Source organism: Boleophthalmus pectinirostris, unplaced genomic scaffold, assembly GCF_026225935.1.
Source record: "Boleophthalmus pectinirostris isolate CB_2022bp ecotype Guang Dong unplaced genomic scaffold, ASM2622593v1 HiC_scaffold_10, whole genome shotgun sequence".
NCBI lineage: Eukaryota > Metazoa > Chordata > Actinopteri > Gobiiformes > Gobiidae > Boleophthalmus > Boleophthalmus pectinirostris.
The window spans coordinates 34,930,945-34,945,421 of NW_026570971.1; the positions used below are offsets into that span (position 1 = coordinate 34,930,945).

The following is a 14,477-nucleotide window of genomic DNA, read 5'->3' on the forward strand; positions in this document are numbered from 1 at the left end:
AGAGAGCAGAGGGAGAAGAGAGAGAGAGTCCCGTTCGAAGCTCGTCATCACGGCACAAGAAAGCAGTCCCGACGAGAGAGCCCAACGAAAGAACCCATCTGCCCCAGTTCACTTTCTACAGGTAAGAACGGAGCAGTGTAGATTCTCCATAAACTCAGTAGAATTCAGTATAATAGGCATGTGCATGTATTTAGTAGCCTGTATGTACTAACTAGCCTCTTTTTTGTTGGTTTGCTTTAGTTGCTATAGGAATTTGTGTTATTATGCTACTGAAATTTCAAACTCAACTCAATCAGTTGACTTGGTACTCAGTACTCAATGAAAAAAACACACTTTCTTTAGACAATAGAATGTGATTTTCAACATTAAATCTTTTCTATTCCTATGTGGCCTTGTGGACTAGTCTATGTGCTCTTCTACTTGTTCTGATACAGCTCAAGAGCATTCTAAAAACATTCATTTCTGTCCTGCGAATGGGCCTTTTTTAAGTATCGATACCTGTTCAAATGAGTATCTAGTTTTGACTCTATTTTTCACATAGATTATTTTCTGATTTCTGACAATTGGGATTTTATATATGCTATATAAGTTACTAGCCTTTACCTACTTTTCCTAACTTTTCTCTGTACAGTATGTATGTTTTTGGTATATTTTTAAGGTTTCAACATACTTATTGTATAGAAAAGTCATATTTGGTTGCATATTATTTACTTGTTGAACTGGGCTTTTTAAAAATAACTTTGTGTTGTGTTTTTTTTTAACAGCAGGTAGCTGTCTATGGTACTGAAACTTGCTTTACAGTTTCCCTTGTACGCCGTTTTGTTTTACTAACTAGTCTTTTGCTATTTAAATTGTTAAAATACTTACAGCTTGTGGTGACTTTGCAGTGGAGCGAGCGAGTCTGAGTTTTATGTCCTGGTTTATATTTTCAGTCCTATTAATCAATAGACATATGTTCTTAAAGCTAACAGGTCATTTCTAATATTTAGGGTAATACAACTAACAAACAAATGCATTTCCTTTTTATAGGTGATGTTTTGAGGATTTTTGACCACTCAAAAGATAGAATATTCAGTTTTAAATAGTTAACCACGATGGCAACTATGCATATTTTCTTTCTAAAACCTCTGGAGAGAGTTGAAGGTCATTGGTTAGTTTCTGTCAGTTTATTACCTGGACTTGAATTAAAACATTAATGAAGCATTAAATCAGTTAACATGATTTTAATACATACCAAGACACTATACAGGGGGCGTGGTGGTGGAACAGTGCTTAGCCCTGTTCCCTCACAGAAAGTAGGTCATAGTTCCAGGACAGACAAATGCACCATGTCGCAGCAGCCAAATGTTAGTAAAAATTCATTTTTTATTTATGTGAAGTGGACGTCTGGTTTTGTCCTTGTCATCGACTACAACATTCACACTGAATGATGGTACAAGTATACTCCCATAAGACTATTTGTCCTCCTGTTTAGAGCAGTGACAGCAGTGCAGTGTCCAGGGAGACATCTCCACATCTTGTTTTGGTTGATGGAGGCAACCGAAGGTTAGCCACAGAATAGTGTGATGATGATTATTAATAGTAGTAATATTAATAATGTATTAGTCTTATATAGTGCTTTTCCAGACGCTCAGAATTACTTCACTATTTGGTGCATTATTCATACACTATTGTAGCCACAGCTGCCCTGGACAGATAGAAGCGAGGCTGCCAATCTGCAACATCGGCCCCTGTGGCCACCACCAAAACTCACACACACACACACGCACGCACGCGCACACACACACACACACACACGCACACACGCACACACGCACACACGCACACGCACACACACGCACACACGCACGCACGCACACACACACACACACACACACACCACATTCACACTAGGCAATGTGGGTGAAATGTCTTGCCTAAGGACACAGTAACAGGTTTCTGCCACTGCCCACTGTGGCACCTGGTATTTATACCCAGTGATGTCGTATCCAAGTCCAAACCAGGCCCGGTCTGAGATCTGACAAAGGCTTTGACAGAGAGGGTTGGCCACACTTATTGTGAGAAGAGACGTCACATTTTTACAGTTATTCACGATTAGCAACACCAAACAACACTGACGTCCTTCATTCACTTTCATTCACATTGTCTAATAGATCAGCACTCATCTAGTCTGTGAGCGGCTTTATCAGATCATCATCATCATCAAACTTTATTACATACTCTTAGTCCAGAGTTAAAAAAGACACACAACAAGCAAACACACTCCAACACAATATTCACAGCAAACTGCTGTACCCGTGTCTCCACAGATCAGACTGGTACCTCGCAGTACTGAGTTTGCCGTTAGTCAGGCTCATAATAAAACTGTTCTCACAAACACTAATGCGACAGATGAACCTGTACATTAAACAACACATTTCTTCCTGAAATGTTCTGATCCCTGCTGTCAGGTGACTTGCACTTTCCCATCTTGGCCTTTTCAATAAAATCCTTAAGCAGTCATTATACGCCACAGTGAGTTTGTGTGTGCTCGCCCTTTTGTAGTTAGACCACAGGTGTGCCGTATATAATGCACTAGAGTATGCTTTAAAATGTCTCTTTGTCACTTCCACTGTACACACATCACACCTGCATGTGAGCATGTTAGTGCATACAACATGCAACACTGTCTGTAGATGTCCTCATCATCTGACATATCATCTGTGAACAAACTATGAATGAAGACTTACAAAAGTTTTTCAGAAAAAAACTGTGTTTCAACTTCAAATTCTCTTACCCAGTATGATTTATGTTCAGAATTTCACAACCAGTCTACAAGGTCTTACTTTTTATATGACACCTTGTTTGGCCATGTTAGCCATGTATTTGCAATATAATACATATCATCAATATGAATCATTTCGTAATTTCGAGAATAAGGCCCTGGAGCTTAAGAGGTTAAATTGTCACATGTTTTATTTTTTTGTTAAATGACTAGAATAATTGATTAACCTAATAATAGTGACATTATTAAGACATATTTTGTATATTCCTCTCTTATCTCTCAAATTCTGTCTTCACAGGACTGCAGCAATGTAAGAACACAAATCCAACTCTCCAGTTTTAAGAAGATTAATGGACCCCCCATAACTGGACATGTTTCTCTCCTCTTTCTCTCCTCTTCTGGCTCAACCTCCAGCATGACTCTCTTGTCAGCCTTATCCCTCCTGTACCTCCCTTTGGTACTATTCCAAGTATTCATTTTTTGCAAACCCAACTATGAGCGATCTCTGGTCCCTAGCTCCGCCACGCGCCTGGTCGCACGCATGGACGGGGACATTATAATCGGAGCTTTGTTTTCCGTCCACCACCAACCGTCTACGGAAAAAGTGGCTGAACGAAAATGTGGAGAAATTCGTGAGCAGTATGGGATTCAAAGAGTGGAGGCCATGTTTCACACTCTGGACAGGATAAACGCAGATCCAAACCTGCTCCCCAATATCACTCTTGGCTGTGAGATTCGAGATTCTTGCTGGCATTCCTCAGTCGCGTTGGAGCAAAGTATTGAGTTTATCCGAGATTCACTTATATCAATTCGTGATGATAAAGATGGGGTGAGATGGTGTATAGATGGAGATCCGTCAAACCAGCCTCCTCCCACTAAGAAGCCTATTGTGGGAGTGATAGGACCTGGGTCCAGCTCTGTGGCCATCCAAGTTCAAAATCTTCTCCAGCTTTTTAATATTCCACAAATTGCATATTCGGCTACAAGTATCGATCTGAGCGATAAGACTTTATTTAAGTATTTTTTGCGAGTGGTTCCATCAGATACGCTGCAGGCCAGAGCTCTGCTGGACATCGTCAAGAGCCACAACTGGACCTATGTCTCAGCCGTGCACACAGAAGGTAAGAAAATGTGTAAATATTTTTGTAATGTCTCACGAGAGTCATTTTGCATTCTTTTAGTCATGTTATAATGCTGTTTCCTCAACAAAACACACATGGACTTGTCAACAGAATGTTGCCTTTATTTTAAAATGTAGAAATGGGCAAAGTTCAAACTTGACACACACCAACTGAATATAGTAAAAGTCTTTTATTATATGGAGGGACACAAACACATTTTGACCAGCAAGAAGGTCTTCATTAGGGCTTAGAGCACCTGTGCTTCCACCAGAGGTGTCAGACTTGAGTCAGACTTGAGTCATTATTTTTAGGACTTGAGACTTGAGGCCTGTGACTTGAGAAGACTTGAGATGCTTCCGCCAAAAATTTTAATTTTTCAGAAAATACTTTTCTCTGTAGGAACAAACTGGAACATTTCCCTCCCACTTCTCTGTTTGCAACTATGTAACTGTAGTACTGTGATATGGTATCCTCAAATGTACTACAGTAATGTACACTACAGTACAGTAATATACAGTACAACCGAGTAAAACAGAGGGAACTTCATAGATCACGATGCTTCCATTTCAGTGCAGACACACGACAAAATTAACTGTTATGAAACACTTTTAAATTGGAATTCTTTCTGTTCTGACTGTAATGATTCACTCTAAAATCTTGTCAAGACGTTTAAAAAGGAAAAATTTACATTTCTGCAACTGTTATGTAAATACTCATATAGAAATATACCTGGACTTTTTAAGTACAGTTTAGTTTAAAATACATTTTTGGTTTAAAGACCTGAAATGAAGCTCAAAGCAGACGACTTGGACTTGACTTGGACTCGAGACTCGACTTAGACATGCTTGTCTTTGACTTGGGACTTGCCTGGGACTTGAGGTCAAAGACTTGAGACTTACTTGAGATTTGCAAAACAACGACTTGGTCCCACGTCTGGCTGCCATTTTTTATACTTTTGAAGACCCAGTGAAGCGCTCTACCTTTTCTCTTCATCTGATACCTGGAATTGTGTTTTGTTTGGTTAACGCATCTGTAGAGCTCCTCTGTATTTTAAAATTCATACATTGTTATTTAAAGAATGTCACCATGTCATAGGAATGTAAGTAAAAACATGATTCACAATTATTTACAAAATGTATAGAATTCATTAAAGCCTCACCACGTAAAATTAAAGCATATTTTTAATTTTGGTTGTTTTTGTTGAAATGAAAAACATGTGACCTTACTCTGAGTGCGCTTGCATCTCCACAAAACCTGACTTTTACTTGGGCCATGGAAGTGTTGTTCATTGGCTATAATCTTCCAAGTATGGCTTAAAAAACTTATTCATCTTCATGGAAAATTTTCCAAAGTATGATTTAAAGTTTTTATTTCTATGTAATTGTGCAGGGGACATGCCACATCCTGAAAGTTGCACTGTGTTGCTTTAATTTATTGTCAGTAGATCATCAGTCCTCTAGTATGTGAGGTGCAGTTTTTTTTTTTTTTTTTTTTTTTTTTTTTCAAACCTTTGTTTAAAAAAAAAAAAAAAAAAAAAAAAAATCAACCAAAGATATATTCAAAACCATAAAAATACATGTGGCCAAAAATTGTGAATTGATCCGATTATTGTAAATTCTTTCAGTCTTGTCTCATTCTCGTGGACTCTATCTTGCTTATCATGAAAACTCTGTCTCGTGTCGTCCCAACCCTAAAAAACCATCATTCTCATTATTCCCAACAAACAAAACACTACACCTTAAATTGATTCATTTAAGTAAGAACCCTCGGGCTCTGTAATGCAAACTGATCTGTAAATCAATGAGGCCAGAGTCTGTCTTTGGTGGTTAGACCGGACCCTCCTTCCCCTGTAGCTCCCTTAGTCTGATATCGACTCTATCTCACTTTAAATGCATCTAATCTTCACCTTCAATAATCCCCCAGTGATAACAACAACAGGATGCGTTCATGTGGCTTTATCACGGACAAACTGCCCATAGTTTAACACTGAGCAGGAGACAGAATCAGATCAAGTCAGAATCCTTAGGTGGAGTTGTTGTGTAACTGTCAGATGCAGATTTGTTGTGTTGGTTTGTGGTTCATATCTGTGTAATCACTGGGCCTGTCCACATGAAACAAAAACTGACACAAAGTTCAGCGTCTTCTCTGTCAACACTAATGAAATTACTTCACTGTTACCGTATTTCCTGCACTATAGGTGCTCTGGATTATAAGGCGCACTGTCATTGAATGGTCTATTTTTGAACTTTTTTCACATATAAACTGCACCGGACTATAAGACACATTAAACAACACACAACAGTTAGATAAGTCAGTCAAACTTTATTTAACACATTCACAATAACTCTCAACTTTTGTTCAATTGTAACATGTAAAAAAGTACTGTCTGAGACGATAATGATGGAGTTCAGTGATGATTCTGGTCTTGGTGAAAGCTCAGACCACAGTTGATCCTGATCTTTAGCCCGGGCGTCCACGATTCCGTTGGCAGATCGTGGTGTAAGTGGCTCGGCGCTGTCTCTCTGTCTTGGTGAATGTGTGTTCTCCTTCTCTCATCCACTGCTCCCACGCAGCTCGCACTTTCACTTTAGAACAGTCTTGAGTTTAAAGTGGGTGTTGTGAGCGTGTCTCTTGACAGGTGCATTTTGATTTTAAAAGGAATCACAGTCTGTATTACTCCTGATGCTCCTGACTACGGGAGCCGTAATGCTGCAAGTGGAGTGGCTTTGTACTTTACTAAAGTCGTACTAAGACACCAAAATAAATTCATGTATAAGGCGCTCTGGATTATAAGGCGCATGGTCGTTTTTTTGATTAAATTAAAGGCTTTTAAGTGCGCCGTATAGTGTGGAAAATACGGTAAAATGTACAATAAATGAATCCAAATTGTTGTTAAGTTTGCCAAAAGATGATCGCTGCAAGCTTGGGGACCCTAATTACCATAAATGAAAAGGTTCAACGTGTAAACATTTTTAAACGTTTCTTTCTAAAAACAGTGAATCACCCTTACAAACCCCTCCTCGTTCCATCTAAATATATGAAATTAATGCAATTTATTCAATCAACTTCTATTTTCATAGTAAAACTAAGAAAATAGAAGTTTAGAAGTTTCTAAAAGAAATTACAATGTTCCTGTAACTCAGTCCAAGTGGTAAAAGTTTTATGGGAAGTTAAATGAAACAATCAAAATCAATGGTTGTATTGAAGGAGGACAAACCCTAGAATGACAATAATTCATTTTTGTTTTTATCTATTTTATTTATTTATTTATTTTTGTACTGGTTTATTTAGGGATTTTATTATTTTTATGAATTGGTTTTATTTTGTCGTGTCTATAAATGTGCTATACAGATACATTTGGATTGGATAAAATGTGCACTTTGTGACTTTTCTGGCAGAGGGTCCACCACCTGCCCGTCTCCATGGGGATGTGATTGTTTTACCTGGAATGTTCCACAGTACAGCATTAAACTTGTTTACATTTATTCCATTATTTTTATTGCTTAAAAATGCCATGAAAAACATTCCCTCTTAGATACTCTGAGACGCCTCCCCGTAGATCTGACCTGTATCTAGGCCTAGTTTCTTTTCAGCTTTTCCTCACTGTGGAACATTCCAGGCAAAGCAATGGAGACAAACTATGGAGACAATCAGTTGACAGACCCTCCACAAGAAAAGTTACACAATGCAGCTTTAACCTTAACCTTAATGTCTTTCCAAAGTTTCTCCTTGGTTCAGCGGAGAGAAAATGTTCAGTGATTCAGACTAAACTTGAGTTCATTTGGATTCAGAGCAGCTCGGAGCTCGTCTGAGGTCACCCTCCTGTGGCTCTCATTTAAAAGCACTAACTCACAGAACAAAGCCAAGGTTGGCAGCTCCTGTTCTTGAGCAAGACACCTCACCGTCCTTATCGCTAATCTCTATGGTCTTCAGGAGTTAAAGTGGTAGTATGTCACTACAAGTTAAAGCCATACTTTGGAACATTCTCCATGGAGATTGATGCAGTTTATGCCATAATGTGGAAGATTATAGTCAAAGAAACAACATTGCAAGGATCATTTTTACCTACCCCTTATCCCCGCCCACTGCTCTGTAATTATTTCAGACTCTGGGTAGGACAGGGTCTTCCTGCTTGTTTTCATGAAATTGTTGTTCCTTTGGCTATAATACTCCATAGTATGGCACAAAACCATGGAGGATATTCTGAAGTATAGTTTAAACTTTCTATTTCCATGGAATAATGCAGGTGACACAACACTTACTCAAAGTTACATACTGCCAGTGTTGGGAAGGTTACTTTTAAAATGTATTCCCCTACAGATAACAGATTGCATGTCCTAAAATGAAGTTTGTTACATAATCCATTAAATTACTTAAAGTGAGTAATGTAATCTGAATACTTTGGATTACTTGATAGCGTCATGCTTTTTAAAACGACATGAATGTACCAAACACATCCTGCAAACTCTTGTTTATTCAGTATTTACTTAACCAGATTAAAAATATTATTGATAGAGAAATTATTTTTATATGAAATCACTGCTGCCTCGATTATGTCCACCTACTGTTAGTGTCATATTGTTTAGTCCTAGTTTAGTCCTGGTTTTAGACCTGGTTTAGACCTGGTTTAGTCCTGATTTAGACCTGATTTTAGTCCTGGTTTTAGTCCTGGTTTAGTCCTGGTTTTAGTCCTGATTTAGTGCTGGTTTTAATCCTGGTTTAGATCTGGTTTAGACCTGGTTTAGTCCTGGTTTTAGTCCTAGTTTAGTCCTGGTTTTAGTCCTGGTTTAGTCCTGGTTTTAGTCCTGGTTTAGTCCTGGTTTAGTGCTGGCTTTAATCCTGGTTTAGACCTGGTTTAGTCCTGATTTAATCCTGGTTTTAGTCCTAGTTTAGTCCTGGTTTTAGTCCTGTTTTAGTCCTGATTTAGTCCTGGTTTAGAGCTGGTTTAGTCCTGATTTAGTCCTGGTTTTAGTCCTAGTTTATTCCTGGTTTTAGTCCTGGTTTAGTGCTGGTTTAGACCTGGTTTAGTCCTGGTTTAGTCCTGATTTAGTCCTGGTTTTAGTCCTGGTTTAGTCCTGGTTTAGTCCTGGTTTAGTCCTGATTTAGTCCTGGTTTTAGTCCTGGTTTAGTCCTGGTTTAGTGCTGGTTTGGACCTGGTTTAGTCCTAGTTTAGCCTAAAATGTGAAAACAGGAAAATACCGCCATGTAATCCATTTATTTCAGCAAAGTAACTGTAATCCAATTACCACTCACTTAAACAGTAACTGTAACTGAATACAGTTACTCATAATTTGTACTCTGATTACGTAACTCTGGTACATGTAATCTGTTACATTCCAACACTGCACCATTCAAAAAATACCTAATCCTTCTTTCATATTGTCCATGCTTATTTATTGATTTATTTTTGTTCTTTGTTATGTGATATTGTGATCTACTGTGTCCAAGTCATTTCTCTTGTGGATCAATAAAGTTTGTCTCATTTTTTGCCTCTTGTGTGTTCGCAGGTAACTACGGAGAGAGTGGGATGGAGGTGTTTAAGGAGCTGGCTGCTCAGGAGGGCCTCTGCATCGCTCACTCAGATAAAATCTACTCAAACGCTGGAGAGAAACACTTTGACCGCCTGCTGAGGAAGCTGAGGGAGAGACTGCCCAAAGCTCGAGTGGTGGTGTGTTTCTGCGAGGGCATGACTGTACGAGGGCTCCTCATGGCCATGCGCAGACTCGGCATCGCTGGAGAGTTTCTGCTCATCGGGAGGTACGTGGACTGACTTTAAAGGAGATATGATGAATAATCTACTTCTATGAGCTTTTAACTGCAAAAACAGAGCTGGAGTTGTGTTTTGTTTCATTCACACATGTTTGAGTAACTCTTTGTTAGTCTGTCTACATGCTCTGTTCCACCTTGTGATGTCATGAAGTGGTTTCCGAGTTAAATAGCTTCTTTTATCTTTTGTTCAGTAGAGATTGGCAACTGAAAGGTCTGAAATCATCAAAATGATTTTAGTGAAGGTTTATGGTGTTTAAAACTACAGTGGCGCACTTCCTGTATTACCCAGGGTTCCCAGAGTCATGGAAATCTTAGAAAAGTCACTGAAATTGAAAATGTCATTTTACAGGACTGGAAAGGTCATGGAATTTTGTAAATTCAATGAAAGTTTTGGAAAAGTCATGGAATTTTAGTATCTCTTTCACGCAACTCCAGTGTTCTGTTAAGTTCTCATTAGAACATTATGATTATTTCTGAAAATCTGCCCGTTTTGTTTAAAAGAGACAACAATAAATGCACTGACAGGATTTTGAATGTTAAAAACTATAATCCCAAACCATAAGGTGGAAAGAGTTCACATTTCAGATTTAGACCTAAAAGTCTGATCAGTTCTTCACATGTAGGTGCTGTAAAGTCATGGAAAATTCACTTTAGCTCATGAAAAATTCATGGAAAAGTTTTGAAATTTTGTTAGTGAAAAAGAGTGGAAACCTTGATTACCACGTGACATCACAAGGTGGAACAGAATGTTGAATGAAACAAAACACAAAGTCTGGTATGTTTTTGAAAATCGTGTTATAAGAGTGTTCCCTCATCATTCTCTTATCCAGAGTTGGAGGTTCATGTATTTTGAGTCATGTGTATTTATCTGCATTTTAGGCTTGGAAATGTATGTTTTCACGTACCCCCTATCTTTGTCCACCTCCCTCTACTAACTTGCATGTATTAAAATATTATAGTGTCCTCCTAGTCAAACATGTAGGCTTAAAAATATCGTGTCATCATTTTTCTCTCTAAGGTAAGGTTAGTCTTTATTGTCCCTGTATGGAAATGTGTCCTCTGCATTTGGCCCATTCGTCAAAGCTACAAGGGCAACCTGTCAGGAGCAGTGGCACCCATCTCCAGATCTACAGCTAGTCTTGGTCAGGACTAACTTAACCAGAGGATTTGAGCTATTCTGTTTTGTGTTGGGGGAACCCAGAGTGCCCAGCTCTGTTCAGATCTGGTGTGTTCTGTATCAGATCGGATGTGTTCTGTATCAGATTTGGTGTGTTCTGTATCAGATTTAGTGTGTTCTGTATCAGATTGTGTTCTGTATCAGATTTGGTGTGTTCTGTATCAGATCGGGTGTGTTCTGTATCAGATTTGGTGTGTTCTGTATCAGATTTAGTGTGTTCTGTATCAGATCGGTGTGTTCTGTATCAGATCGGGTGTGTTCTGTATCAGATGTGTGTTCTGTATCAGATTTAGTGTGTTCTGTATCAGATCGGGTGTGTTCTGTATCAGATGTGTCTGTATCAGATCGGGTGTTTCTGTATCAGATTGTGTTCTGTATCAGATTTGTGTGTGTATCAGATGGTGTGTTCTGTATCAGATCTGGTGTGTTCTGTATCAGATTTAGTGTGTTCTGTATCAGATCTAGTGTGTTCTGTATCAGATTTAGTGTGTTCTGTATCAGATCGTGTGTATCAGTGTTCTGTATCAGATCGGTGTGTTCTGTATCAGATCGGGTGTGTTCTGTATCAGATTAGTGTTTCTATCAGATCGTGTTTCTGTATCAGTGTTGTATCAGATTTGGTGTGTTCTGTATCAGATCTGGTGTATTCTGTATCAGATTTAGTGTGTTCTGTATCAGATCGGGTGTGTTCTGTATCAGATCGGATGTGTTCTGTATCAGATCTGGTGTGTTCTGTATCAGATCGGGTGTGTTCTGTATCAGATCGGATGTGTTCTGTATCAGATCTAGTGTGTTCTGTATCAGGGCAGAGCTGGTTCAGAGTCTCATGAATAATGCAGCTCTTCTCTGTCAGATCAGGACCTGTAAATGTGGAACAGCCCCTCCAGCAAAAGAACATCAAAGACCCAGGACCTCTCACTGAGAAAGAACAAGAACTATAGACCTGGCTCCCGTGGTTCTGTTCACGACTCAGCACAGAGAGGTTCCGCATCAGATTACGGCTCAACAGCTAGGTTCCATCCACAGTCTCCACTACATGCACGTGCTCTCAGGTGGACGCTCGCCACCTACTTGTCTCCATGGAGATGACATTGCTTTGCTTGGAATGGCATTATCCTTTCCTATTTTGCATCCATTCAAATACAGGTGTTTTTATTGCTCAAAATTCCACAGCAAACATGCATTCTTACTGTGTGCGGGTTCACCTCCACACCTGTGACTTTAAACTTGCCCTTGTGGCATCACTTGATTGTTTCCGTGGAGACTGTTATATTTAATGCCATGCTGTGTACTGTGAAACATTCCGTGCAAAGCAACAACCGAAAACAAGTAAGTGGCGGACTTTCCTCCTTTAGACTGCATTCACATAAATATTTTCTAATAAAATGCAGCATAAACAGTGAATTAAAAATAAAAGTAGAAAATAGAAAAAGGGTATAAATTATAAATAACTGCTATCAGAATACTTCCAAAAATTGCTCATCAGTTGTCACAAATGTAAAATATCCATGTTACATCTTTCATAACCTTAATGTGACCTGTTCAAACCTGAAGGGCGTCTCACCTCCTCAGTGTTTCACATGACAGAGACGGTCCTCGTGGCTGTAGACATGCTGGAGCTCTTCATGTGGCTGACTTCGACTCTGGCTCTGTTCAGCTCTGCTCTGATTCTGTGCGACTGGGGAAAAGTCTTTAAATTATTCATAGACTCAGATTTGCATCATTTCTCTATAGTACTATACTCACCACTGCAGTTCCCTTTCAGCGCACACTCACTCCTGCAGATAATATTCAGGAGATGACACAATAAAGGGCACGATCTACACTGCGAAAAGAAATGTGTTTAAAGGCGCCGCACCTGATTTTTACTGTCTTAAAAACGTGGAAAACAGAACTAGTTCATTTTAAGCGGTTTGCAGTGGTTCAGTTATTCCTCACTTACCTTATGTGTTCTCAAACTCCACCCACAACCCACAGTTCAAATAGGCGAGTTTCAGCTGACGTCATTGTTATTAAAAGCCCGCGTTGCATGCTGGGAAATATTTTGGTCGGAGGCAAGAAACACGGTAGCGTCAAACACAGTGCGTAACCTCGAGTATTTCTCCCCGATAATTGTAAATTCCTGCTGCATTTTCGGATGCACAAATAGAAGCACGGAAGAAGGAAAATGTCTTTTTCGTATTCTGAGTGAAAAGAACCACTAACGGAGAATTAAATGTCTTTCAAACATAGCAAACGTAGAAGATCCTAACAAACCGTGGACTCCAACAAGTTCAACAACACATTGAGACTCTTGGAGGTTTTCATCTTTTCTGCTGTGAATGGCCCAGGAGTTTCCACCAAGTCATTGTGGATATCACCAAAGTGAATATTTGTCCAGGTAGTTGGAGATTCTGACCAGAAATTTGTTTTGGTCCACCTTTTGTCGGGGTTGAAAAAGGTGATTTGGCGTCCGTCGATGCTTATGACCAATTTATGGTCAAATGGTCTTGGGTCCTCTGCTGTTAGAGTGGATAAATAACCGGGATCAATTCAATTTACGTGCTTTCTCACTCCGTCCATCATGTTGAATTAGTGTTTCTTGCCGCCGACCAAAATAATTCCCAGCATGCAACGCGCGCTTTTGTCAACAATGAAACTCGCCTATAAAGCTGCTAAACTGGACAGGACTAAAGGGGAGAGGGGGAGGGGTTAGGAGGGGCGGGTTCTGGACGTATAAGGAACTAACAAGTACCTACACTTCAAACTCCACCCCTTTCAGCCTGGTGTTTGTGTTAGAAACATCTGGCTGTAATCAGGGCAGTTATGTGTGATGTCACGTAGTCAGTGTTGGGGAGTAATAGATTACATGTACCGGCGTTATGTAATCAGAGTACAAATTATGAGTAACTGTATTCGGTTACAGTTACTGTTTCAGTGAGTGGTAATTGGATTACAGTTACTTTGTTGAAATAAATGGATTACATGGCGGTATTTTCCTGTTTTCCTGTTTTCGCATTTTGGGCGATTCCCAACGGAATTGTAAAATAGTGGAAGTTGAAGGTGATGGGCAGGATTGATCCACAGGAAGAACCAAAAAGGAAACATTTGACTGTCTAAATAATCCTGAGTTTGCAGCAAACATTTTGTATGTGGAGCAAAACCCCGATTTCTTGCTCCGTCTTGGTTACGTATTTAAAAAGTCAACGCCAAAGCGAAAGGCACCAACTGTTCACCAAGAAACACCTTCAACTGCAAAGAGACCAAGACGTGATGTTGCTGTAAAACCACAAGAACAAGAAAGTGCAGCTCAGTCTGTTTGTCTTCTGCACCTCTCACTTAACAAATGGGATTTTGCTTTGTCGTCGCTCCACATACAAAATGTTCTCTGCAAACTCGGGATGATTTAGACAGTCAAAGGTTTCCTTTTTGGTTCTTCCTGTGGATCAATCCTGCCCATCGCCTTCACCTTTCACTGTTTTTCAATTCCGTTGGGAAGAGAAACAGTTTGAACAGAGGTTTGAGTCACACACATCTGATTCCCTTTTGCATTTATGGAGTTCGCAAACAAATTTCTCGAACTGTTTTCCGCTGTTAGGATCCAACAACCACACAATTACGATGTCCGAATCCCAAAACTAAAATATGACAATATCAGAACCAGAAA

General features: G+C 39.4%; 1 protein-coding gene across 1 annotated transcript in view; it reads left to right on the top strand.

Annotated features, from left to right (window-relative positions):
• The first annotated feature begins 1,328 nt into the window (after positions 1 to 1,328).
• grm1b (glutamate receptor, metabotropic 1b) overlaps positions 1,329 to 14,477 on the top strand; it is a 44,449-nt gene continuing 31,300 nt past the window's right edge. The window contains exons 1-5 of the mRNA XM_020937961.2: positions 1,329 to 1,346; positions 1,475 to 1,545; positions 2,310 to 2,328; positions 3,063 to 3,885; positions 9,393 to 9,642. Coding sequence (XP_020793620.2) covers positions 1,329 to 1,346; positions 1,475 to 1,545; positions 2,310 to 2,328; positions 3,063 to 3,885; positions 9,393 to 9,642 — 1,181 coding nt within the window. The remainder of the gene's footprint in view (positions 1,347 to 1,474; positions 1,546 to 2,309; positions 2,329 to 3,062; positions 3,886 to 9,392; positions 9,643 to 14,477) is intronic.